The sequence below is a fragment of the Mustela putorius genome, unplaced genomic scaffold (assembly GCF_011764305.1).
Source record: "Mustela putorius furo isolate JIRA1106 unplaced genomic scaffold, ASM1176430v1.1 tig00003845_pilon_pilon_pilon, whole genome shotgun sequence".
In the NCBI taxonomy this organism is placed as follows: Eukaryota; Metazoa; Chordata; class Mammalia; order Carnivora; family Mustelidae; genus Mustela; species Mustela putorius.
In genome coordinates this window covers 66,509,560-66,537,523 of record NW_025421998.1, presented here as the reverse complement: position 1 = coordinate 66,537,523, position 27,964 = coordinate 66,509,560, and the positions used below count along the sequence as shown (strand labels likewise).

The 27,964-nt window shown below is 41.8% G+C and overlaps 1 protein-coding gene across 3 annotated transcripts in view; it reads left to right on the top strand.

The window, feature by feature from the left end:
* The window catches only part of LOC123387034, a 51,855-nt gene that overhangs the window by 14,055 nt on the left and 9,836 nt on the right, over nucleotides 1–27,964 (top strand). For all 3 annotated transcript variants that reach the window (XR_006601383.1, XM_045062880.1, XM_045062879.1), the window contains one exon: nucleotides 26,618–26,820. Coding sequence is in view for 2 of the 3 variants with exons in the window: in XM_045062880.1 (XP_044918815.1) it covers nucleotides 26,618–26,820 (203 nt within the window). In the remaining variant the exon portion in view is untranslated. The remainder of the gene's footprint in view (nucleotides 1–26,617; nucleotides 26,821–27,964) is intronic.

The window sequence follows — 27,964 nt, the reverse complement described above, 5'->3', positions numbered from 1 at the left end:
AAACCCCTGGACAAGGAGGTTTAAATTCACCTTTCCATTCCAGCCTGAGTTCAGAAAGTCAGAGTATGGGTTAGACCAGTGCTTCCCACACTGTACTATACCCCCCCAAGTCACCGGGGACCTTAGGAAAGTATACACCCCACATTCTGCCCTTCTGCCACATTCCCGGGGGTGATGATGCTGCAGGTCTACGAACCATACATTTTCTCTACCTGTTCTGAAGCTCTGAGGCGAGCTCTCTTCTCAAAACCATCTTCCCAGGGCACCTGGGTGACTCAGTTGTTAAGCGGCTGCCTTTGGCTCAGGTCCTGATCTCAGAGTCTTGGGATCGAGGCCTGCTTTGGGCTGCCTGCTCAGTGGGGAGTCTGCTTCTCCCTCTCCTGTTCCCCCTGCTGTGTTCTCTCTCTCTCTCTCTCTGTCTGTCTGTCTCTCTGTCAAATAAAAAATAAAATCTTAAAAAAAAAACCTTCCCCATCTACCTGCTTCAATATCTATCATTAGAGAATCATCTGAGTCTCAAAGGCCTTTTGCCCTTCCAGAGTCTCCTTTTTAAAACACTTTCCCTGGAGGATTAGCATTTGATATTCTCTCAGCTAACAGTATCAGGGATTAGGTTTCAAATGGTCAAAATCCAAACCAAAATGGAATGAGTTAGGACCATGGGTACTAAAGGGACAAAGGCAGCAGGGAACAGAGAAAGGGACTCATTAATGACACAATCTTCTCCAGCCAAAGGGAAACTAACAAACAAATGAAAATAAAGCCACTCTTTCTGCCCTCAGAGGAGTTTCAAACCAGAGGTCGTTACCTAGAACACAATGGAGAGTCATAGCCTTGGAGCTAAAATCCCACTATGCCCTAGGATTAGGACTGGGCGTAATTATGTAACCTTCTGCATTAGCTCCCTAATTTGTGGAACAGATATGACAATACCTATGTTCCACCTGGTGTTGTCATTAGGGTTAAATGAGATGTTCCATCTTGGTTATTGCCAAGCACCTAGTATGTATGGTAACCCCAATAGTCACTCAAAGTATAATCAAAATGTAACTAACACAACCAGTGAAGTTTGCTAAGTCCAGATTAGTACAAGAACTCAAGAAGGACTTTAGGAAGAGCTCCAGTATGGGGATGAAGAGAATACAGTTGATCACACAATTTGTCCTGTCAGATCTTGTGTTCTATCTCAGCTCTTGGCCTGGAATGATGTCTTTTCTTCAATAATTGTCCCTGTTAAATTTACCTGTAGAGTTTCCCCCTAGATAAATGTCATATTCAAGAAGAAAAACTGCCCCAGTGATTATTATGGCTCCTTCTTGGTGTACCTTACTTGGTTAGAAGGCAACACTGGAACTCGATTACTTCACTTGCCAGTTGCTAGTTGACCTTGAGCAAATTACTTTCTCACCCTTGGTTTCCTGTTCTGTGAAATGGGAGGGACAGCAGCTGTCTCAGAGGGCCGAGGTGTGGCTTAAATGAAGGATTATATATGGCCCCTAGGTCACTGTAGACGGCAGGGCCCCTCTTCTCAAAATCCCCCATCAAGATCACTTCACTCCATGCAACACATGGACAAGCCCCTTGGGGGCAATCAGCAAAAGATTGATTCTGGCCTGGTTTCTTCATTTTTCCTCTAAACTGGAAATGTTCACTGCTGTCCTCTTAACCCTTGCCCAACCTGAGGCTGCCAGTTTTCCCCCAGATTGTAGCAGCCCAAAGAACTATTGGAGAAGCTGAGTTGAATGCAATGTTGTAGGGCTGTTCTCTTCTAACAATAGATCCAAGCAGGGCAAATTCACATGTCTAAGGAGGTTAGCATCTCTACCACTCAGCCTCAGGGTGGGAACCACTCCCAGGAAATGTATAACACTGGCTGGGGCTCGGTGAGGCCCAAAGAGGGGCTCCCCTTCTCCTGGAACTCAGCTGGCCCCAAGCCAAGAATGGGAAGCAAAATTGCCAACATATGGTTTATTTCCTAACAAATGATGTTCAATTTAGGCCATGATGATTTTTCTAAAATCCCATTTAATATAAATTTTGTTTTATATGAGCTAGCAGATGAGGTCAGAAGCTGCAGAGCAAAATGACTGTACAGTATGTGGTAAGTCTTGTCTGTAGGGTGACAGGCTCCATGTGTCTGTATGGGGTAGGGAGGTATTAAACAGAAAGAAAATCAGGTCACCACCTAGGTATTTTGAAGGTGAAAAAAATCCAAATTTGGAAAACTAGGGTTTGTTAATCTGATATTCATTCATTCATTCATTCATTCATTGAGCTGAGAAATGAAGTGTTGAGACACCTGGAATAGAGCACCACCTTTATCAATGCTCTCATCCTCTTGGGGTCTCAGTTTCCTAACCCAGAAAATGAGTCATCTTTTCAGTCAGAGATGGTGAAGAGATTTCACCTCATGTGCTAACTCTAACCCTTGGCAGGGGCTGCTATGAGGTCTGGCCTGAGAAGTCTGAGGCTCTAGCCAGACTGGCATCACAACAGGTAGTTAATATCTGTCATGAGTCTGGAGTATAGTTGGCCAAAGTTGTGTGAATCACTTGCAGCCCATGGGAATTAGATGGTCTCAGAAGTCCCTTGCATTCTTCATAGTTGTTGGGTCTAATTCACCCGCCACAGACTGAGGGGCACAAGCAGAGGAGGAAGACAGGTCCAAGAGAGAGGAGTCACCTAGAGATCACTCAGGAGCATAGTTTTGGCTGAAAGACATCTTGAAATTTGACTTGCCTTGTCTCTAAACACCACTCACAAATTTAAGCCTAGGAAATAGGTGTAACTCAAAGACCAAAAAAACATTTTTTTAAACAATGAAGATATAGGTCCTCAAGGATCCCTGGCTCTTGGCACCTGTACTGGGTTGAATAGTGGTTTCCAGAAAAGATTTTTCCATTTCCTAACGCTGAGAGCCTGTGAATGTTACCTTATTTTGAAAAAGGGTCTTTGCAGAAGTTAAAAATCTTGAGTTGTGATCATCCTGGGTTACTCAGGTGGGCCCTAAATCCAGTGACAAGTGTCCTTATAAAAGACAAGACAGAGGACACATGAAGAGGAGAAGGCACTGTGATCATGGAGCAGAGATTACAGTGACATAGTCGAGGCCAGAGTGCTGAGAGCCACCAGCAGCTGGGAGACGCAAGGAAGGATTCTCCCCTGGCCTCCAGAACTGTGAAAGAATTCGTTTCTGTTATAAGGCATCCAGTTTGAGGTCACTTTTACAGCAGCCACAAGAAATTAATATAGCAGTCTACAGGAAGGACTAATAGTGGCCTTTGAGTGGCTTGGGCTGACCAGAAGAAGAGGCAGGGCAGTGGCTTTGTGGAAAGGACATCAGCCCAGATTCTGCTCATTCTTTCCTGTCTCCCATGCCCTCCTTTACTCAAGATCTCTGCATACCCCCCAAGTAAGTTGTTCCTGCTTGGATTCTTCTGGGGCTTTCCACTCATCTGCACCACCTTGGCCCTGAAATGGCCTCACCCGGGCTACCATCATGCCAGCCTTGACCTTGGCCAAGTTTTATAGTCAAACTCAGCTACCCGCTTAATCATTAATCGTAATTCTCTTTGTACAGAATGCTCCTCGCCGTGTTGGAAAACCTCCTCTCAAGCTAGATGCCCTCCCCTTTATTACCCAAGTGAGAGCTTACATCTATAGGCAAAATTATTGCCAAGACTCTGCCAGTATCTGGCAGCTAAGGGACAGAGAAAAGGAGGAACTCAAAAACAACCGAGCTCCGTTTATAGTGCTTGATAAGGAAACTTTCTTCTCCAATTTGCACTAAATAATGGGCAAAAGGGTCATTTCTGAAATTTCATCTTTATGGTCTCAGAACTGCAATCTATAGGAACAGAAATTCACAGTAGAAACAAGTGGACCAAACCATGAATTCCTTTTGATGCCATTGTCCTTGCCCTACCCTTTTCAATGTTGTGTACTGCTTGAACATGCTGAGAAAATCTGAATTTCACCATATAACAACCCCCTCCTCCAACCCAGGAACTTGCACAGTCTAACTCCCACTTCTCGCTTCATACCCAGCCCCTTGTTTATACTCAGACTTCTCCAGGACAGACTGTCCCGTGAGCTCCGCCTTCCCACCACTCGCATGGCAAGGGGCTAATCCAGTTTGAATCTCTTACTTTGTGAGAGTTGTGGCAAGCAAAGCCCAGGCCTCAGATTCTAGTTACTGGATGTGACTATATGATATCACACTTTACTATAGTCTGCTATTTACCATCTGGGCGATGTGGTGCATTTACTTAAAATCTCTCATCTATGAGGAAGGAGTAATAAGAACTTCCTTACATGATTACAACGAGAATCAACAGGGGCGCCTGGGGGTTTCAGTCAGAGGAGCATCTGGTCATGGTCCTGGAGTCCAGGGATCGAGACCCATGGTGGGCTCCTTGCTTGGTGGTGGTGGTGGAGGAGCTGTTTCTCCCTCTGACCCTCCTCTCTCTCATGTGCTCTTCCTCTCTCAAGTAATTAAATAATATCTTGAAAAAAAAAAAAAAGACAATCAATGTATCTAGTCCAGGGCTTGGCACTCCTAAAGTCCTCAAGAAATATTAGCTCTCATGACTCCCATTGCTGTTATTGTGATCGTTGTCATTGCCGCCCTCCCCCAAAGACACATAATCCCTTACCTCCCCCTCCACCATTTCTGCGTGCTTCCATGTGTGCTCATATAATGACTAAGGGAAGGATGAAGACAGGAGGCGAAATGTAAGCAAAAACTTGATGCCTGCTGGATCAAAAGAGGTCTGAGCCATTCAAGGACTAAGAGATGCATTTGAATCTCAAGCTCTTTGATTATCTGTTTCATATTCTGTCCACAGAGTCCTTGTGAGATGCTTTTACTTCAGAAATCACAGCAGCCCAACTGGCACTGAACTTTGTCTCCAAAACCACCAACCGACATATGAAATAGACATCACCCCAAGAAACCCTTTTGTTTTGTGAATGATGAGACATGTGACTCCAGAATCACCCATTGTGGATAGCCTCGATCCCTCCCTTCTAACTGATGTCACCACTGGTGTCCTCTGGCCAAGGACAGAGGGAAAGGCTTCTGCCTCTGTTCCCACCAGCCTGACGTTTGTCCACTGAAAGCCTCAGCCTCATCCTTGGCATGCTGGCTCAGTGCAGCACTTTAAACTGTGGTGCCTCTCACTGTATCCCCTCCACCACCTCAGCTCTGATTCCTCCCCTCAGCCCATCCACCTTGCCCTCACCTCTCCATTCAGCCATGCTCTTCTGTAACTCTATACACCTGGCTCTTGACAAAAATACAGACCATTAATATTGTCTCTGACCTCCTTAGGCCAATTTCAAGCTTCCAGATTGTTCCCACCAACTTACCCACCCCAGTTCTGTGCTAAGTGGGAGCAAGACCCTGGGAAGCATGCCTGGTCGTCCAGACGGTTCTCCCAGTTCCTCCAGCAATCTCATCACATCACCCCCGTCAAAAACTAACTTTCCACCATAAAGTCAACCAGTCTCGTGAAAGTGCATCCTATGAATTCATCACATGACCCCATAATGATAAATGATAGATGAGAAAACAAAGTTACTACCCTTGGGACAGGCAACCTAACAGGGGCAGGCATTTCCTCCCCCAAGAGGCAATCCTCACAGGACTCCATTGACCAAAACATTGGGAACAATTTTACCTCCTCAAAAATGAGTTATTTCAACAAAGGTCAATCAATCAGTGTATTGGTTTGCTAGGGCTGACCTAACAAAGTATCACAAATAGAGTGGCCTGAACAACAGAAATTTATTATCTTGCCTTGCCGGAGGCTGGAAGTCAGAAATCAAGGTGTTAGTGTGCCTGCTGCCTTCTGGGGGCTGTGAGGGACAGAATCCTTTCCATGCTTCTTCTAGCTTCTGGTGGTCGCAGGCAATCTCCAGCTTGTAGATGGCACACTCTCTGTCTTCATGTCATCTTCCTTTTGATCATACCTGTCCGTATATCCAAATTCTCCCATTTTATAAGGACACTGGTCATCCTGGGTTAGGAACCACCTTAATGATCTTATTTTGATCATCTACAAAGACCCTATTTCCAAATAAGATCACACTCACAGGTTCTTGGGGGTAAGACTCTACCATCTTTTGTGGGGACACAATTCAACCCATAACACTTAAGTACGGCATATCTTTATTTATGTCAGGGATGCATTCAGGAAAACCTTATGTAATTTTAAGCTCTTATAATCAGTTTCTCTAAAGGAAAATCAACAGTTGAGGGCATGGTGGAAGGATTGTTATCTCAAAATGTATCTATTCACAAACATGTAACATGTTTGCCCTTCATTATTTCTTGTTTCTTCTCTCCGTATTTTCTCTAATGTTTCCCTTTGAGAGTTCACTAAATTTACTGCTTGGCCTGTCTCAGTGGTTGTCTAGCTTCTGTAATGGCATTTTATGTAACTTGCACTGCAAAGTCCCTGATTTCAAGACCCGGTTTTCAGCTCTCACACGAGCTATATGACTTAATGACATCTTGGAGGATATTGTTCTGTGATTTGGAAAGTTTTAAATGCTCAAGTAGCAATGAATATTAAAATAACACCACAAAAGTGACCAAAATCTTTTGCAGAAATTCTAGTGCATGTGAACACAAGGATGACCCTCATCCCACTGACAAAGGAGGCAGGGTTTTTCCATCAAGCAGCTGAAGTGACATTGTCACACATGAAAACAGCATATCGCTCATTTGGCCCTCTGCTTTGAAACTGTATGATTTTTTTTTTAAAAATAAATTTGAGAAATGTATTTTTTCTTTCAATTTAGGTAACCAATTGAGACCATGTTAATATTTTCAGGTCACACTATCTCAAATTCACATAGTTCAAATTTGCATAAGGTGCCATTGGACTGTGTAATAAGCACCCTTACTTCACTAAAAAGAATCACAGAGCAAAACTACCCAGAGGAAGAAAGGCAGAGGGAAGCTACATGTCTCGTTACAGAGGCCAGCCTGGTGTCGATTAGGAATAAATGGATTTTAGCCCTGTCTCTGGCCCTTGGTCTTTAAATTATTTATTCCTTCATCCTCTCTGCCTGGTTCTGAAGTCTACTAACAAAAGAAAAACTACCTTTATTATATGATTTTTTTTTTGTCCTCCCCTGCCTCCAGCCACCAAAATAGGCCTTGCTATAAATGTTAAGCTCCTAAAGCAGAATGACACAAAGGTGACATGAGGCACTTAAGTACTCAGCGGTGCTGTGCTACGGGAGGCCACAGGTCAGGAGTCCTGTGACATGGCTTTCAGTCCCGGCCCTGACACCAACAAGTTATGCTTCCCAGAATGATTTGTTTAATTTCTCTGGGCTTCCATTTCTCTGTAGTGAATGGTTTTGTACGTCTCTGTTAAAGAGATGAAAAGCCAAAGGCAATACACAAGATCCACAACCATTTTCTTGCAGAGAAAAGCAGCCTGGGTTGTGGGAAGGGGTCTCAGATTCCGAGCCCTCCCTTCTTCCTACGACATCCATGGTCCTCCCACGTCCTCAGGTGGAACCAAGGGCTCGCGTGCCCTGGGAAGCACCCCTTGGGCTGCTCTCAATGGTTTTGCCAGTTTTCTTATTATGAATAGCCTCACCTACCCCCACTCTACTCCTGCTTACATCTATCCCTTCACTCAGGCCTGGTGAGGATGAAAGCCTTTCTTTTTAGGACCTTGGGCTGCCTCTGACTCTGAGTGCCTGGCAGGTCTTGAACAGGCTCACCCTTCGGGTCCTGAATAGGAAGACCCTAGGTAGACACAGTGTCCATATTTTCTGAACCAAAAACTCACGATTTGTTTCACAGTAGACATATGAATTTTCAAAGTAAAATAATCTGAAATATATGAAAATCAAATATTTAATTTAGCCTCTAATTAATTGCCTTAATCAAAAAGGAACAAAACTACATTAGATTCCTCTACCCAAGGAAAGAGAACGAGACACATAGCCACACACTCTCCCCTTATTGGTGAGGAATTAGAAGCCTCTCCCACTACCTAACTGCTCTCTGTTGCTAATTCTATAGCCAAGCCCCATTTCTCCTTTCCAAACTTATTTCCTCTCTACATAAAGGAAGAAATTAATTCCCAACCTCCTGAAAAATAAACAAAAGAAAGACTACATCTTCTCCCAGTTTTTAGGAATTTCAATGTAAAAACATGTTCTGTTCGTAGAGCAAACCCTTCTTATTTTCAACCCATCTTCAACAATGGTGATTTCCAGGAAGTTTTGGAATTGTACCTTTTGGCTTCATCCTTAACATCTGGATGGGTTTGTTGATGTTTGGTTGTTCGTCATCTTAGGAGGGTGGGAGTGGAGAAAGAAAGACATTCAATACTCAGCTCCCCGCCTGCCCCACCAGCGCTGGCAGCAACAGGGGTCAGTAAATGAAAATGACCTGGGGTTCCACCATCTGTGAACCAGGTTTCCTGTAGAGCTGATGCAAGAGCTGGAGGCGGGAGGGAGGGGTGGAAGTCAGGGAGACAGTGCCTTCCCTTTGCAAGGTGCAGTGAGGGCAAGTGACTTCTTAAGGAAATAAAAAGGCCTCACAGGCATGAACATCATCCTACCTATTTTCTTCCGGAAGCAGTGCTCAGAAGAGGGCTGCTAAGGCGGTGTTCTGACCTCAGTTATTTTAGGGCCATTTGACAATTTTTCTGTGCTCAACCAAAAGGTCTTTAAAATTGCCAACAGCTGACGTTGCATGCCAACTTATTTGCAGGAGAAACCAATTCTCACAAAGCCCTCCTGTCTCAGATCTGTTTACTGTCGTGACAGCTTTCAGAAAAGAGGAAGAAGCAGATGTTTCCCACACTCTGACTTCAGTGGGCTTCCCACTGACCCCCTCCAGCAGCAGAGACCTGACTTAAGCCCAGTGGGTGCCTCTGAACCAAAGTGCTTCCTCCCTTCTGGCATCTGGTCCCAGACCCCAAGCCTCTTCTGGCCCAATCGGTGGAACCAGGACAAGGTCTCTTCTAAGCTGTGTTTTGTTATTTTGTTTTGTTTTGTTTTTGTTTTTGTTTTTTTAACAGAGAAATTATATTTTTCTGGTTCGGAAAATAACTGAGAGCTTGTAGCACCAACTCTCAAGGTGAACTTGGCCAGCTGAAGTGCAACTGTAGACTCTGTGACCTGCCAACTTGAGTGACAGGCTGTTTACACTCATTAGGAGGCTCTAAGAATTGAAGGCCTCTGTGGATTTCTTGATTTTTTTTTTGAATACTTTAAAAAATAGAGTGTTTTTTAAAAGGGCATCATTTAGGAACCATCCAGCTGTCTTATGATTCCTAATCTGTGTATTCAAACCTCTGTGGAGTTTATCAATACAGCAGAGACATTAGTGATTAATAATTAGTAGTGGGGAACCATAAAGGTTCAGAATGTGTGGTCATGTAGAGAAGCAGCACAGTACATGGTTAAGGCCAAAGCTCTGGGGCCAGCCTACATTTGAACCGTGGCCCTATGACCTTGGACAAGTGACTTGTCCTCTCTGAGCCTATTCCTCCACCAGTAAAAATGGAAGGAGAAAAAAGCTTCTGCACAAGACTGTTTTGAAGGTCGAAACTCAGGCATCAGTATTTTTCAAAACATCGAGATGATTCTCATGTGCAACCAAGCTCTGCAGCCGGCGGTACCCCCTGCCTGTGGCCTCTGGCCACTCCTCAGAGGATGCTGAAGCAGAGGAGGCCCAGATCTGACGTAACACCGGGCAGGCTGAGAGGCTGGGAGCGAAATCCCACACAAGCTTCGTTTCCACGGGCACTGCATGCAGGAAAGGGGTCCCCTCTGCCCTGGATGTCTACCTCGTTACCAGCTGCGGAGTGCTGTTTCTGGGCTGCGGGCCGAGGGCCAGGGGTTCTGGCAGGACCCAACGTTCAACCCAGTGTTCATCAATGAAAGAAAAGGAAGAGATATTTTGATTCTCTAAATATCATTTTTGAATTATTATTACATGGTTTTGAATTTTTTATTCCTAACCTTGTGAACAAGGTTGTTTCTGTCAAGAATTTTTAAAGATCATCATTTAAAATCTTGGCCAGAAACTGCACACATAAAACCTAGTTTTTTAGAGAGTACGTGGAAGTTTTATGCAAATTCATTTTCTTAGCCTACTTATGTAATATAGAAAAATTTATTTTTTTCATCAATAATCATGGAGGTACCCCCAAATTCCCTTCAGCTTCTCCCAGGGTGCTGAGCAAATATCACTGTTTTCTCTGTGTGCCGTGATGGTTCAGGAAGCCTGGCCTCAAAGAGAAACTTTTGCATGAGACACATGCAAGAATGTTTATAGTGAACGAACAGGAAGCTGCCCAAAAGCCCATCAGCAACAGAATGGATAAATGATGCTGTGCTCTTTCACTGAAATAGGTTGCAGCAGGGGAAATCAATGAATTTCAGCAGCATGTCAACGTGCATGAATCTCAAAACCTGCATATTACACAAGGAAAAAAATATCAAGTCACAGAAGAAATATAAAGTTCAAAAATAGGTAACACCAAGTAATACATTTGGGGGAGAGAGGATTCATGATATTTTGAAGGGGAAATAGAGCCATTCATTCGTTCAAGTCCGCTCAGACCTCAGGGACCTGATGTTTGTTGTTTTTTTCCACCTGAATCCTCTTTCCCCAGAGTGCTTTGGTTTGTCTTTCCCTGCAATTAGGTCTCTGTTCAAACAGTGCCTTATCTGTGTGAGGTCTTCCCAGACCAACTGATGTAAAATCCTGCAAGAGAACATGCACACACACACATCCAGCAATGTACGCATGCACACGCCACACACAAGTACACACTCGTCTCTCCCCTGCCATATTTGACTTTTCTCCATAAAATTCAACACGTGGCATACAGATGTTTCCTTTCTGTCTCACCCCAGCTCCCAAGAGAGCGGGAACTTATTTGATCACTTCTGTCTCTCCAGCACCCAGAACTAGGGCTGGCACATCCTAGGAGTTCAGTGAAAGCCTATGGGATCCAAATGAGCATTTATTTAGCACTTACTGTCTTTCAGGTGCAAAATTTGGAGTCCCCAACTTGGGTGTATAAAGATGAAACTTTGTTTTGCCATAATTGTGTTTTATTTTGTTCTCAAACCCCAATTTTCCCTGGGTGAGAAAAATCGAAAACTTTACATTCCAAGGTAAATCTTTCCTGGCTGGATTTTTCCTCAGGCTCTCCTTTAAGTAAATGGCCAATATAATATTTTACCCCACTCACCACCTGGCCCTTGTTTCTCCCCCTCTCCTTGGAGGTGAGTTAGTTCCTGGGACGTGGGCATTTACACAGCCCTGAGAGGGCCCTACCTCCTCATCCTCCATATAGCCTGCTGTATGCTGACGTCATGACGGTGTTACTTGTCCTATTAGATCTTTGTTCTTAGACATCCCTCTCCACGGTACCCACTGAGGAAATAGCTGAACTCCTCCTCTGCTCTCTGCTCTCGGGAGCCACCCACAGCGCTGATTATTTTTGTTCTAACTGCATGGCAGCTCCACCACCTGTGAGCCCCTCTGAGGGGCAGAGGCAACTTTTTTTTTTTTTTAAATTTTATTTATTTCTTTCACAGAGAGAGACACAGCGAGAGAGGGAACAGAAGCAGGGGGAGTGGGAGAGGGAGAAGTAGGCTCCCCGCTGAGCAGGGAGCCCGATGCGGGGCCTGATCCCAGGACCCCGGAATCATGACCCGAGCGGAAGGCAGACACTTAATGACTGAGCTACCCAGGCACCCCTCTTTTTTTTTTTTTTTTTTTTTAATAACTTCCTGTACCTCCCTAGAATGGCAACAGATCCAGGGCAAGAGATGCAAAGGTTTTTCTGTCACACCATGTCATGTCGAGCGCACCTCCCCCACATTGATCTATGGCCCTGCCACCTTTTCATACTTCCCGCCAAAGGAAGACGCTCTGAGGTGCCCTAGACTCAAGGGGAGTCTCCCTGGTGTCTTCCTTCAGCATCCTCCTCTTCCGAGCGAATCAAGCTTGGTCTCAAATCCCCCACAAGACAAAAACAAGACCTTCTTCCATCATCCCAAATCCTTCCCTATTCCCTAAAAACTCAAGGAACTTTTTCTCTCAAAAATCTTGGCTCTGTCTCTATTACCAGAGGCTTTCAAAGTGGTTGGCTCTCTTCAGAAACTCGACTGATTCTGAACCCATCCTCTCCCAGAGCAGTGGATGACTCAGTGGGTGGAGAGCTGGGGTCAACAAGCAAAGTGAGGAGAAGAGGAACATCTGTTGTTTCCTCGGAGTTTTATCTCACCACAGCAGAACCCGTGGCACCATAAGAGCTTAGGAAACAGCTTTATAAGTTTAGGTAATGCTTTATTTATGTAATCCTTTGGGAAATCTGCAGGAGTATTTTTTTTTTCCCTCTAACAGATGTTCACTACCTGCAACTCCCCCCCTTTTTTTTGTTTTTAACAATTCTTGATGGAAATATTTGTACCACATATTTCACACCTTTCAAATCTATTCGGTGCATAATCCAGAAGATAATGGCCTGATTTTCAAAAGAAAGCTGTCTTATCAAGAATATTAATTATTACGGCATGCTATTCAATAGCTCTGGGAACTGTCATGGGTTAGGGAAATGGGCAGGATGGCTTGACTTCCACTATATCGTGGAACAACTGTATCATGGTTCATCTCTTCTTCTTTCTTTCACCTCCTTCGTATATCAGCTTTTCTCAAGGCTGCTAACATGGACCCTGGCATCAGCATCACCTAGGAGCTCTCAGAAATGCAGAATCTTGGACCTCTCCCCAGAGCAACTGAATTAGAGTCTGCATCTTATCAAGACCCCAAGGTGATTCATGGCCGAATTAAAGTTGAAGAAGCACCACTCCAAATTCAGTGTTTCCCAAAGCCAACTAAGTCCTGGCCTCACTCCCAAGACATGTCAGTTCAGTCCAGGCTCAGGCCAGAGCTAACCCCCTACCAAGCCGTCGCATGTAGTTGTGATAGATGACTTGTGGATCAACACTGGGCTGACATTCCTAGGAACAAAACAGCTCCTGGTATAGGATGAGCTAGGACATTTGTTCCTCATCTAGAGTCTGGACTGGTTGTGGGGCACTAATAGGAAAAAGAATGTGATGGGAAAAAAGCAGCCTCAGACATTTTTTGTACGTAAACCCCATCAGATTTCTTGCAACAGTAAATCACTGCAGTTATGGTTACGAACACACGTACACTTTTCCCGCTCAGATTCCCCTCAGATTTCCCCCAGATTCTACTTTTGTGACTTGTGTTTATCCATGAAACATCCCTTGGTATCTACCACGAATTGCTTTGACCTGAATTGCCATGTTCCCTGGGCTAGGAAGACAAGCGTGGGCTGGAGGCGGGAGGGGCAGATAGGGTGAGATCACCTGGCCTCTTCTGACCCCTGTCTGGTCTGTAACTGTAGGTCAGGAGAAGGTGTTCCGGAGCTTGACTGCCTGGGTTCGGGTCCTGACTGCCTGGTCACTGAATTGCGCAGTACCAGTTCGTTCATTCTTTGTCTCTCTCTTTCTTTCTTTTTTAAAGATTTATTTATTTGTTTTGGAAACAGCATGCACAAGCAGTTGGGAGTGGGTGGAGGTGCCCAGAGGGAGAGAAGCAAATTTCCTGCTGAGCGCAGAGCCCAGCTCAGAGCTGGATCCTAGGACCCTGAGATCATGACCTGAGCTGAAACCAAGCATCAGACACTTAACCAACGGACCCACCTGGGCTCCCCAGTACCAGTTATTTCAACCTCCGCCTCAGTGTGCTCATTTATAGTACGGAGATGATCATAACTGCAATACCTCTCAGGGTGAGTGTAAGAATTATATGAACTAGTACATGTGGGGTGCTTAGAACCATTGCTAAGACATAGAAAGTGCTCAACAAATGGTTATTATTATTTCTAAACCCAAATAGAAAGCCTTAAGCCACTTTTCTTCCCTCTTTGAGCCATTTTCTAGCTGTGAGAACTTGAGTCAACTTATTTATCTCTGAACCTCAGTTTCCTCTTCAGTAAAAGGAGAAAAGCTTGTGCTTACCTCACAGTGGATTAAGAGTAAAATGAGAAGATTTTTAAAGAAGCACCTTGTAGAGTATCTGACACATGTGGGCTCTGAACAAATTTTAGCTCATTTCTCTCCTTTGCCATGAAAACAAATAGTCAACACAACTAAATATTATCTTATTTTACATGCAATTCACATTCAAGATGCCAGTCCCAGGAAACACCTACTCGCCCTTCGGGACCCATCTCAAATACCCCTTCAGTGAAGCTTCCCCAGCCTCCCTCAGGGACCCCATCACTCTCTACTCCAACCTCTCCCAAGCATTTAGCCTACGGGTCGTGGCATGTCTGCTGGTATGTACCTCCCTTAAACCTGGCTGTGTACTGTTTGGGGGCAGGCAGCATATTTTATTCATGTCTATATCTCCAGTACCCCAGACAGGGCCTCACCCACAGCAGACAGTGTTTGTGGCATGGAGAGGTGGATAAATTGGTTGGTAGATGGGAAGCTGGGCAGACAGATGAAAGCCTGAGGAAGTTCCTTAGTCCTCCTGACTTGGAAAGATGTAGAGGCCTGTTTAGCTCCTGTCATTTCACGGTTGCGTTGGATGACTGGAGCTACACACTCCAGGTGAAGAGTGCAGGACTCTATTGCGTCATGAATAAGGAACTCTTTTCATCTAGGTGTATCTATAGACAGAAACAGAAACATGTTCTTAGAGTTTAGGTAGCTTCAACTCCATAGCTGAAGAGTATGTATGTCTTAGGGTTGTTCGGAGTTTATGTAAACCCTTTCAGATAGTGTCCTAAGTCCCCTCTGATCTGGCCCCAACCTCTCCTCCCAGGCTTCCTTCTCTACCTCTTCACTACCTCCTGAGGACTGACATTTCAAGAGTATTTTCCAGATGCCCATCTCAATCAGTTGCCCCTTTTCTGTGTACCCTCAGAACACCACTGAATTTTTGTCTTTGCTTTGGTCTTTACCCATTTTACAGATAAGGAATTGCACAAACTCACACAGGTAGTAAGTAGAAGCATCAGGATTTGAATACGGCTGCATAGCTTTAGAGCAAATGCTCTTGAACACCGTGCAGACAGCAGGAATGTTGGGTTCTTGTAGCAGGTGTGTCGGTCGTGCTCTGGAAAAAAAGGTGCTGACGTGCTGCAAGAGTAAAGGCTGAAGTTCAGAGTGGGGTCAAATTAACAGTAATGATTATTCTTTCGTTAGCACTTGTTCCTACTCACTACTGTAGGAATGTACTCACTGCCAAGCTGCCCCAGAATCTGTTTATTTCCATAAATCCTTTTTTTTTTTTTAAGATTTTAAGTAATCTCTGTACCCAATGTGGGGTTCCAACTCACAACCTTGAGATCAAGAGTCACACACTCCATCAACTGAGTCAGCCAGGCCCCCTTCGGGAATCCTTTGAAATGTCATGGACATAAAGGACATGATGGTTACTAACACATGATATGGACCTTCTCTTCAATTCTGTTCTGGACACCTTGGATGAGGCTTGTTAATGTTGCTTCTGCTGTCACTCGTAGGACAGCACCATATTTCCCCCAATTTACCAAAACCATCTTATAATCAGGGTATAAAGCAAGAGAGTATCTCTCTCCTTTATTATTTCCCTGAGGACTCTAAATTCCAAAGTAGTTTTAAATTATCCCAGTGTCCCCAAGATTTTAGCAAGACCAAGTCTTTTTGATGAGACAGTCAACTGGGGAACTGACCAGTCCCCAGTAGGCACTCTCCACTTTTATTCTCTAGAGCTCTACCTTCTCCAGCACTCACTGTCCTCCCTCTGCTTCCAGAACAAGACTCAAGGTTTGCATTTGACTTTGAAAACTCTCTAGACTCTGCTTTTCCCTGTAAATATCTTAGGGCAATAACACCACCTTTTTTTGTTTTGTTTTACAGTTTCTTTCCAAGTAAACAGTGCTTCTTTGAACTTCACCTTATTAATCATTGTCACCAACCTTGGCAATAGGCAAGACTGATATTAGTAGCTGCCCCAATATGTAGGTGAGGCTGCATAGACAGGTATTAAGGAAATACAGCAAATAGCATAGCCCTGAAGAAAGGCCAGGATGGCCTTGTTTAGCGTAGGTGGAGATACCTGGGTCACCATGCAATCATGTTTTTCAATTTCAATTACGCTAAAGTCTCTTACCTAGTAACTTGATGGGGACCTGATGTCCCTTTTCTAAGTTTAGGAAAAAATGAAAAGAAACACTTTTCCTGCAGACTTAGAGTCAGTGTGCAGAAGAAGGTGATGATGAATACAATGGATGACATTAGGAAGGGAAGTTGCAGACAATGGTTAAAATGAGCATGGATTTCCATTTCTTTGGGATTGTTGAAGGACTCTCTGGGAGGGAATAAATTGCGTGACCACAGGACCTTATCTTGTGATTTTGGCTCTTTAGGGCATCCCATTCCCAACATGACCAGAAGAAACCTGGAATATTTTCCAAAGAAGTTTCTGCTCTTCAAAGAAGAGTAACTTATCTGGTCACTTAACTGAAGGAAATTCTGGTTAAGAAAAGTTAAACAGGTTGTTTTGTTGTTGTTGTTTTTGCAGTGTTTCTTGTTTTTGCTCTTGGGGATATGAATCTCTATGGAAAGAAAATAATATTCTCTATTTTCTCAAGTACTAGTCCACATAAATCCTTCCTCCCAGAATACTTTGGGGGGCCCAGTTTCACAAAATGCCCTTTGGGAAATACTGCCCTTGATTCAGTGTGTGAGTGTTTCTATAGAAATGTGTTTGCTTCCACCTTCTGCTTGCCCCCCCAAAGGCAAATATAGCCCCTTGAAACAAGGGATGAGAATGGTCTCTTGCTTGGGGGTGTTTCAACATTTTCCTTGAGAATGTCATTGTGTCATAAAATAAAATCTCTCTACCTCACAAGGCAAGGGAAGATGGGGACAAGAATGAGAAGGTCCTGGGATTGTCAGAAGGCCACTTGGAGTTCATTGAGAACATTAGATACCAGGAAAGAAAGGGTTTTGAAGAGTGCCATGAGCTGAGAGAGGGATGAATTTTATCCAGGGTGGCCTCTTTAAAAAAAAAAAAAAATGCCTAATTTCTCTAGTCTAGCCTTTTTTTACCCAAGTGTTTTAAGACACACCTCTCTCCTAAGCAGCCTTTCCTTTTGGCCCGGCCAAGGCCAAAGGCATACCAAGAATCCTTTCCTAGGCAAAACCTTTTGAAGAGGTGGTAGAGTCTGCCCTTGGGTTTGCTACAGAAGAATGCACAGGAATCCAATTAATTCTGAGGTCTAAGATCAAATTCTCAATCCCTGGCCTTCTTGGTTTCCAGACTCTGTGTTCATTTTCCTAGTCAGGCCATGTTATGGACTGAATTTTTTTTCCCCTCTCCCACAAATTATATGTTGAAGCCCTAGTCCCACTGTGACTACATTTGGAGATAGGACCTTTATGAAAGTTATTAAGGTTAAACTAAGTCATAAGGACAGGGCCCTAATCCAATAGGACAAGTGTTCTTATAAAAAGAGGAGGGTTGCTGGGGGGAGGGGGTTTGGGAGAAGGGGGTGGGATTATGGACATTGGGGAGGGTATGTGCTTTGGTGAGTGCTGTGAAGTGTGTAAACCTGGTGATTCACAGACCTGTACCCCTGGGGATAAAAATATATGTTTATAAAAAATAAAAAATTTAAAAAAAAAAAGAGGAGAGACAAGGGTGCCTAAGTGGCACAGTCAGTGGGGTATCTGACTCAGTTTCCACTCAGGTCGTGATCTCAGGGTTGTGAGATGCCCCTCGTTGGGCTCCACACTGGGCATGGAGTCTGCTTATGACACTCTCTCCCTCTGCCCCTTCCTTCCCTCTCTCCCTCTCACTCTCTCTCTCTCTAATAAATAAAACTTAAAAAAAAAAAATAGGAGGAAGAGACAGATACCAGAAAGCACCCTCTCACTCTGTATGTGCACAGAGGAAAGGCCAGGGGAAGACACAACAACAAGGCACCATCTGCAAACTGGGAAGAAGGACTTACCACAAATCAACCCCAGCGGTACCTTGAGCTTAGACATCCAGCCTCCACAACTACAAGAAAATATATTTTCATGGTTTAAGCCACCCAGTCTGTGACATTTTGTTATGGCAGTGCTAGCAGACTAGTATAGGCCATAAAGATCCAAACAGATCTTTTCAACAATTAAGAGAAATATCCACGCAGTGAAAGTGCCCATAGCATTCTTCAGAGAAATACATTCCTGGGATTCCTTTTGCCCCATTGATTATTCCTTACTCACTAGCTTCTATAATTCCAAGAAATATTCTGCCGCCTTTGAGCAGCCTGTAGAACCAGGATCCTCAAAGGAGAGGCATCACGCCATCTCCACCATAGAAAGAGTCCCTCAGGGACAAGGAACACAGGCATTCTCTTGGCATCTGTGCTTCTATGAAAACAGGGGTTGTTAGAGAAAAGATTTAACCTCCCCACCCCCAAGAATATTGCCGTGAAGTAATTGCTAATGACTTTCCCACTACTGCTTGGTGCAGAACACCTGCAGATACCTGACACAGCACAAATCCTGACATTTTGGCAGCATTTCTTTGTCTTACATAAATCATCTCATTTTCACAAGCAACTGGAGCTGCCAAAAGCCCCAGTGAACAAACACAGCCTGGCAGATGTCACGATGGGACCAAGAATCCAAGGTCCTGGAAAGGGGACTGGCAGGCTTACACACCTCCTTAGGTCCCAGGAGACATAGAGAAGGCAACAGACACAAGCTGACCTGCATGTTAATCTCTCCAAAGTCCAGAGGATAGAACATGGGAGACACGGGAGCAGAAATTGATTTGGAAGTGTTTTAAAGCGAAATAACACACTTCTCAGCATCTTAACCATTGAGGAGACTGTCAGATTATTCAAAGCCAAAGGAAGCCCATAAGCAAGGTACAACCACATAAAAGCTGTTTTTTAATTAATTACTTTTATTAACATATAATGTATTATTTGCCCCAGGGGTACAGGTCTATGAATCATCAGGCTTACACACTTCACAGCACTCACCATAGCTCAAGCCCTCCCCAATGTCCATAACTCCACCACCCTGTCCCTACCCCTCCCACCACCCCCAGGAACCCTCAGTTTGCTTTGTGAGATTAAGTGTATCTTATGGTTTGTCTCCCCACCCCGATCCCATCTTGTTTCTTTTTTTTCCTTTCTTACCCCCCAAAACCCCTGCCCTGCCTCTCAAATTCTTCATATCAGAGAGATCATATGATAATTGTCTTTCTCTGATTGACTTATTTTGCTCAGCATAATACCCTCTAGTTCCATCCACATCATTGCAAATGGCAAGATTTCATTTCTAATGGCTGCATAGTAGTCCATTGTGTGTGTGTGTGTATATATATATATATATATATATACACACTGAATCTTCTTGATCCATTCATCTGTTGATGGACATCTAGGTTCTTTCCATAGTTTGGTTATTGTGGACATTGCTGCTATAAACATTCAGGTGCACGTGCCCCTTTGGATCACTACATTTGTATCTTTAGGGTAAATACCCAGTAGTGCGATTGCTGGGTCATAGGATAGCTCTATTTTCAACTTTTTGAGGAACCTCCATGCTGTTTTCTGGAGTGGCTGCACCAGCTTGCATTCCTACCAACAGTGTAGGAGAGTTCCCCTTTCTCCACATTCTCTCCAGCATCTGTCGTCTCCTGACTTGTTCATTTTAGCCATTCTGACTGGCATGAGGTGGTATCTCATTGTGGTTTTGATTTGTATTTCCCTGATGCCGAGTGATGTTGAACATTTATTCATGTGTCTGTTGACCATCTGGATGTCTTCATTTGCAGAAATGTCTGTTAATGTCCTCTGCTCATTTCTTGATTGGATTATTTGTTCTTTGGCTATTGAGTTTTATAAGTTCTTTATATATTTTGGATACTAGCCTTTTATCTGATATGTCATTTGCAAATATTTTCTCCCATTCTGTCAGTTGTCTTTTGGTTTTGTTGACTGTTTCCTTTGCTGTCCAAAAGCTTTTGATCTTGATGAAGTCCCAATAGTTCATTTTTGCCCTTGCTTCCCTTGCCTTTGAGGATGTTTCTAGGAAGAAGTTGCTGTGGCTGAGGTCAAAGAGGTTGCTGCCTGTGTTCTCCTCAAGGATTTTGATGGATTCCTATCTCACATTGAGGTCTTTCATCCATTTTTAGTATATTTTTGTATGTGGTGTAAGGAAATGGTCCTGTTTCATTCTTCTGCATGTGGCTGTCCAATTTTCCCAACACCATTTATTGAAGAAACTGTCTTTTTTGCATTGGACGTTCTTTCCTGCTTTGTCAAAGATTAGTTGACCATAGAGTTGAGGGTCTATTTCTGGGCTTTCTATTCTGTTCCATTGATCTATGTGTCTGTTTTTGTGCCAGTAGCATACTGTCTTTGTAATAGAGCTTGAAGTCCGGAATTGTGATGCCACCAGCTTTGGCTTTCTTTTTCAACATTCCTCTGGCTATTCAGGGTCTTTTCTTATTCCATACAAATTTTAGGATTATTTGTTCCATTTCTTTGGAAAAAATGGATGGTATTTTGATAGGGATTGCATTGAATGTGTAGATCACTTTAGGTAGCATAGACATTTTTACAATATTTGTTCTTCCAATCCATGAGCATGGAACGTTTTTCCATTTCTTTGTGTCTTCCTCAATTTCTTTCATGAGTACTTTATCATTTTCTGAGTACAGATTCTTTGCCTCTTTGGTTAGGTTTATTCCTAGGAATCTTATTGTTTTGGGTGCAATTGTAAATGGGATCAACTCCTTAATTTCTCTTTTTTCTGTCTTGTTGGTGTAAAGAAATGCAACTGATTTCTGGGCATTGATTTTATATCCTGACACTTTACTGAATTCCTATACAAGTTCTAGCAGTTTTGGAGTGGAGTCTTTTAGGTTTTACACATAAAGTATTATGTCATCTGCAAACAGTGACAGTTTGACTTCTTTGCTGATTCAGATGCCTTTAATTTCTTTTTGTTGTCTGATTGCTGAGGCTAAGACTTCTAGTACTATATTCAATAGTGGTGATAATTGACATTCCTGCCATGTTCCTGATCGTAGTGGAAAAACTCTCAGTTTTTCCCCATTGAGAATGATAGTTGCTGTGGGTTTTTTGTAGATGGCTTTGATGATATGGAGGAATGTACCCTCTGTCTCTACATTTTGAAGAGTTTTGATCAAGAAAGGATGCTGTACTTTGTCAGATGCTTTTTCAGCATCTATTGAGAGTATCTTATGGTTCTTGTTCTTTTATTAGTGTATTGTATCACATTGATTTGCAGATGTTGAACCAACCTTGCAGCCCAGAAATAAATCCCACTTAGTCATGGTGAATAATCCTTTAATGTACTGTTGATCATATTGGCTAGTATTTTGGTGAGAATTTTCACATCTGTGTTCATCAAGGATACTGGTCTATAATTCTCTTTGTTGATAGGGTCTTTGTCTGGTTTGGGGATCAATGTAATAATGGCCTAATAAAATGAATTTGGCAGTTTTCCTTCCATTTCTATTTTTTGGAACAGTTTCAGGAGACTAGGTATTAATTCTTCTTTAAATGTTTGGTAGAATTCCTCTGGGAAGCCATCTGGCCATGGGCTCTTGTTTGTTGGGAGATTTTTGATGACCACTTCAACCTCTTTACTGGTTATGGGTCTGTTCAGGTTTTCTATTTCTTCCTGATTCAGTTTTGGTAGTTAATACATCTCTAGGAGTGCATCCATTTCTTCCAGGTTGTCAAATTTGTGGACGTAGAGTTCCTCATAATATGTTCTTATAATTGTTTATATTTCTTTGGTGTTGGTTGTGATCTCTCTTCTTTCATTCATGATTTTATTTATTTGGGTCCTTTATCTTTTCTTTTTGAAAAATCTGGCCATGGGATTATCAGTCTTATTAATTCTTTCAAAGAACCAGCTTCTTGTTTTGTTAATTTGCTCTACTATTCTTTTGGTTTCTATTTCATTGATTTCTGCCCTGATCTTTATTATGTCTCTTCTCCTGCTAGGTTTAGGCTTCTTTGCTCTTCTTTCTCCAGCTCCTTTAGGTGTGGGGTTAGGTTGTGTATTTGAGACATTTCTTGTTTCTTGGGAAATGCTTTATGACATATACTTTCCTCTCAAGACCACCTTTGCTGTGTCCCACAGATTTGGAACCGTTGTGTTTTCATTATCATTTGTTTCCATGAATTTTTTCAATTCTTCTTTAATTTCCTGGTTGACCCATTCATTCTTTAGTAAGATGTTCTTTAGCCTCCATGTATTTGAGTTCTTTCCAACTTTCTTCTTGTGATTGAGTTCTAGCTTCAGAGCATTGTGGTCTGAAAATATGCAGCTAATGATCCCAGTCTTTTGGTACCAGCTGAAACCTGATTTGTGACCCAGGATGTGATCTATTCTGGAGAATGTTCCATGCATACTAGAGAAGAATATGTATTCTGTTGCTTTGGGATGGAATGTTCTGAATATATCTGTGATGTCCATCTGGCCCAGTGTGTCATTTAAGGCCTTTATTTCCTTGTTGATCTTTTGCTTAGATGATCTGTCCATTTCAGTGAGGAGGGTGTTAAAGTCCCTTACTCTTATTTTATTATTGTTGATGTGTTTCTTTGATTTTGTTATTAATTGGTTTATATAGTTGGATGCTCCCATTTTAGGGGCATAGATATTTAAACTTGTTAGATCTTGTTGGACAGACCCTTTGAGTATGATATAGAGTCCTTGCTCATTTCTTATTATAGTCTTTGGCTTAATATCTAATTTATCTGAAAAAAGAATTGCAACCCCAGCTTTCTTTAGATTTTAGTTCTTTTATTTCCCCCAGAAAGTGCTTTTATTTCTCCAGAGAGGGTTTCTCTAATATCTTACATGACTTTTTCGAACCCAGCTAGCACCTTGAGAATCATCATTCTGAACTCTACATCTGACATTTTACCAATGTCCGTATTGATTAGGTCCCTACCCTTTGGTACTGCCTCTTGCTTTTTTGTGTGGTGAGTTTTTCCACCTAAACATTTTAGCCAGATAAGAATATATGAATGAGAGAATAAAATACTAAAAGGGTGGCAAAGGCCCCAGGAAAATGTGCTTTAACCAAATCAGAAGAAACCCCAAATCATGGGGGGAAGAGAGAGGGTAAAAAGAAGTTCAGGAAAAAAAAATTTTTTAAAGAAAAAATATAAAAAAGAAAAAGTTATATACATATGTGTGTGTGTGTGTATATATATATGTATATATATATATATATATATATATTAGGCTGGTGAATAGAACAGGGTCACCCACTTAATTCTGGGAGTATTTTGATCTCTTAGAAGTAACTACCTCCCCAAATTTTAAAGAATGAAAAACATATATAAGGGTATACACAATGAAGGGATGGAATATGACTATAAAGGTGATTTTTTTTTTTAATTTCTAAAAAAGGAGTTGATAAGATAGTTGTTTGGGAGAATAAAGAAAAAGAAAGTGGAGAGAATTTGCTCAGGCTGGAGACTGGAACAAAGCCCTATGCTAGATTTAGGGTATATTTGGATCTATTAGAGGAAGTTGTATCCCAAATGTTTTTAGAAGAAAAAACCCTATTTGTATACAAAAAATAAAGTTAGATACAATGATGGATAAAATGTGACTGTAATAATGAAGGTTCAAAAAAGATTTTTTATAATGAAAAGTATTGTTAAGATAAACTAGTTTAAAAATGTTAAAAGAGGAAAGGATAAAAGTTAAAAAAACTTTTTGCAGAAGACAAAAATAAAATTTAAAAAATTAACTTTGCAATACTAAAGAATCATGGGGAGAAAACCATAAATTCCATGCAAGTGCAATCTAAAATCATCAGTATGAGTCATGAGTTTCTTCATAATGGCCTTCTGCCTATCCCCCTTCAGTCATCTCCTGGCCCTGGACATCCCTGTACTATCACTATCCCAAACTACTTGCTCTCTTCATCTCCACTTTGCATGTACTCTTTTCTCCTGTACTCTGCTGAATGAGTTATGACTCATTCATCAAAATAGGATTCAAATTTACCCTTCTTTTCCAAGCTTCTCTGATGTCTCTAGGGAGGGTAACTTGCCCCCCCTCTACACCATTGGAATGCTCTATTCTTCCCTCTGGTGTAAGGTTAATATTTGGCACTATGACTATTAGTTAGGATGTAATGATAAATGTTGGGATGGTAAGGCCCACGAGGCAGGTCCCTTTCTTATTCCTCTTGGAATTTCTTTGACACCCTCTAGGCTGAGCATATTCTGTTGGCCTGGAAAGATATTTTCCTATTAAAATATGCAGAAACAAACAAAAACACAAGGTGATTCATAAAATATCCTGAAGCATATGGAAAAGGTAATGTTTCGTGAAACCTTAGAATAGTATATATATATATATATATATATATATATATATATCAACAATCAAAGAGAAAAGGAAGGAAGGAGGAGAAAGGAAAATTTTAAAAGACATTGTTTTGGCATCTTCAAAAAGAAACAGAGGGCGTGACCTCCAGAAAATAGGAACAGGGAACTACAAGGACAGAAGAGCTGAGATGAAAGAATAAATATGAGAGGAACTTGTGGAAAGGAAAAAAAAATACAGAAAAGCAAGGAATTACAAAATGTAAAAGCAAAACCAAGACTGAATTAGAGCCATAAATAGCTATTTCTAATAATTCACCCATGCCCACCTAATACATCAGATACTGGCTTCTTCCTCCTGCCTGGTCTATGCTACAGAAGTATAAACAAAGAAGATCTTCTGACTTAGCCCTCTCCTGTTATAAATCTCTACTATCTGCGGAGTCTTGGCGGAGGTAGGGGTGACAAGAGGAGCATGTAACTAGCCTTCTTGAGTAGGTAAGAGCTTCATCTTTATCACTGGATGTCAAAAAGTTAAAGAAAATAAGTCATCAAAGAGAGAAAAAAACAAAAATAGTATTAAAAATAAGAATAGAGATAAAGATTCATTATCTTTATAAAATTAATATTTTGCTTTTTTAAATATAAGAAGTCATGGATCTGACTCCAACAACAAAGTCAGCAAAAGCAAATATAAGTGGGACTACATCAAGCAAATAAGCTTCTTTCTGTACAAGAAAGGAAATCATAAAGAGAAAGAGAAATCTACCTACCAAGAAAATATTTGCAAATCATATACCTGATAATTGTCAGGGTTATTGGTAAATGGTCAATATCCAAAATAAATAAAGAACTCCTATAACCCAATAGCAAAAGCTCTAAACAATCTGATTTAAAATATGGACAGAGGATCTGCATAGACATTTTCCAAAGCAGATCAACAGACACATGAAAAGATGGTCATATCATTAGGGGTCAGAGAATTGCAAATCAAAACCACAGTTAGGTATCACCTCATACCTATTAGAATTACTATTATCAAAAAGACAAGAAGAGACAAGTGTTGGCAAGGATATGGAGAAAAGGGAATCCATGTGGACTGTTAGTGGGATTCCAAATTGGTACAGCCACTACAGAAAACGGTATGGAAGTTCCTCAAAAAATTAAAAATAGAACTACCATATGATCCAACAATTCCACTTCTCAGTATGTATCTGAAGAAAACAAAAACACTAACTCAAAAAGATATTTTTATTCCCATGTTTATTGTAGTACTATTTATAATAGCCAAGATAGGGAAACCCTGGAGTGTCCATTGATGGATGCATGGGTAAAGATGTGTGGTATATAGGTATGTATGTAGGTATGTCTATATACATATACAACAGAATGCTATTCGGCCATAAAAAATAATTATATTTGCAATAACATGGATGGACTTTGAATGCATTATGCTAAGTGAAATAGTCAGACAAAAAAATACAAATATCATATGATCTCACACATATGTGGACTCTAAAAACAGATAAACAAATAAAAAAATGAGCTCCTAGATACACAAAACAGATTGGAGGCTGCTGGAGGCAAGGTGGGGAATGGGTTAAATGGGTGAAGGGGGTTAAAAGGTACAAACTTCTAGTTATAAAATAATTTATGGGGATGAAATGTACAGCATAGTGATTTTATAATACTGTATTGCGAATTTGAAAGTTGTTAAGAAAGTGGACCTTAAAACTTCCCATCACAAGAGAAAAAAATTGTAACCATGAATGAAGATGGACATTAACTAAACCTATTCCTGCAATTATTTTGTAATATATACAAATATTGAATTATATGGTATACCCAAAACAAATATGTTACATGTCAATTATACTTCAATACAAATTTTTAATAAAAATAATAAGTTATATTTTTAAGACAAACACCAGAATGTTTGGAAAATACCACAAAAGCAAGTATTAAGAATAACTAAAGCCTATCCCCAAATTACCACTAATGTTGTATTTTACATTTTCCCCAAATTTTTCCATGATAATATATAAAAAGTTACATAGTTATCCTACATCCATGGTCCTATCCTACATCATTTCCTTAAGTCCCTCTTGAAGATATCCTATCAGAGTAAATAAATCTAGTTGCTATAAGAGATAAACCCAGAAATCTGCATCTAAAATGATTAAAATGTTTTATGTCCTCAGATTACAGACTACTGCAGACAACAGAGCCATTTCACTCGTCACACCAAGACTCCTTTCAGCCTGTGATGCTAGGAGCTCAGAGGCAACATCTTCAACCTGCCTTGAAGGCCACTGTAGAAGGGCTTCTGAGAAGACAGGACTGGGAGAAATGTGCATCACTTCTGCTGACATACATGGAGACCATGACGTACATGGACTCAAAGGTAAGGGTCTGACTCCAAAATCAAAGGTGACAAAAAGGAGTAAGGATATAAAATATAGCTGGGTGCCCAACACAGAAGGAGACACACAAAGATTGGTGAGCAGTAGCAGTCTTTGGATTGTGTGGTAGTTTTTAGAGTACATCCACCAATTACCCTGGTATTCCTCCCTTCAAAAGACAGAGCCTAATGTCCCTACCCTGGAGTGTGGGCTTAGGTTCTAACAAAGAGATGCAATGGTGTGTGACTTCTGAAGCTAGGTTCTAAGAAGCATTGCATCTTTCTTTTCTTTTTGTTTTTTTTTTTAACTTAGGTGCTGGGTAGACATCTTTTGTTTTGTTTTGTTTTGTTTTGTTTTAAGATTTTATTTATTTGAGAGAGAGAGAGAAAGAAATCAGGAGCAGGGGGAGGAGAAGACAGATGGAGAAGCATCTCCCCCCTCACCTGCACCCCCTGAGCAGGGAGCCCCATATGGGGCTGAATCCCAGGACTCCAGGAGTATGACCCAAGCTGAAGGCAGATGCTTAACCAACTGAGCCACCCACACACCCCAAGGCATTGCAGTTTTCTCCTCACTCATTCTCTCTTCTCTCCTGAATCACTTACTTTGAGTGAATGCTAGCTGCCATGTCAGGAAGGCACTCAATTAAACAGCCCTGTAGAGAGATTGAGGTGATATGGATTTAGGACTCCAGCCAATAGCTGGCAACAACTGAGACAAACGTTGTTTTAACAGCCATGTGAGAGGGCCATCTTGGAATGCATCTTCTAGCCCCAGTCCAGCCTTCAGATGATCGCAGCCCTAGCCAACACTGTAACTGTGACCTCATGAGATATCCAAACTAGAAACCCCCAGGTAAGCTGCTTAGGTTCTGACACACAAAACCCACGTAAATCAATACATGTTTAATATTTTAAGCCACTAAGTTTTGGAATAATTTGTTATGTAGCAATAGATAATTAATGCAGCATAGATCAACACACACAGCATACACCGAGGCAAAGTGTCACCTCGTGACTAGGTGGGACTGTGGGCCCAGACCTGATATTAAACCTTTCACGGAAGCTCAGTGTCTCACTTCTTAAATGTGGCAGCTATGAAAGTAAGGGGCAAAGCTGACGAAGACACTCCCTCCATGCATTCCCC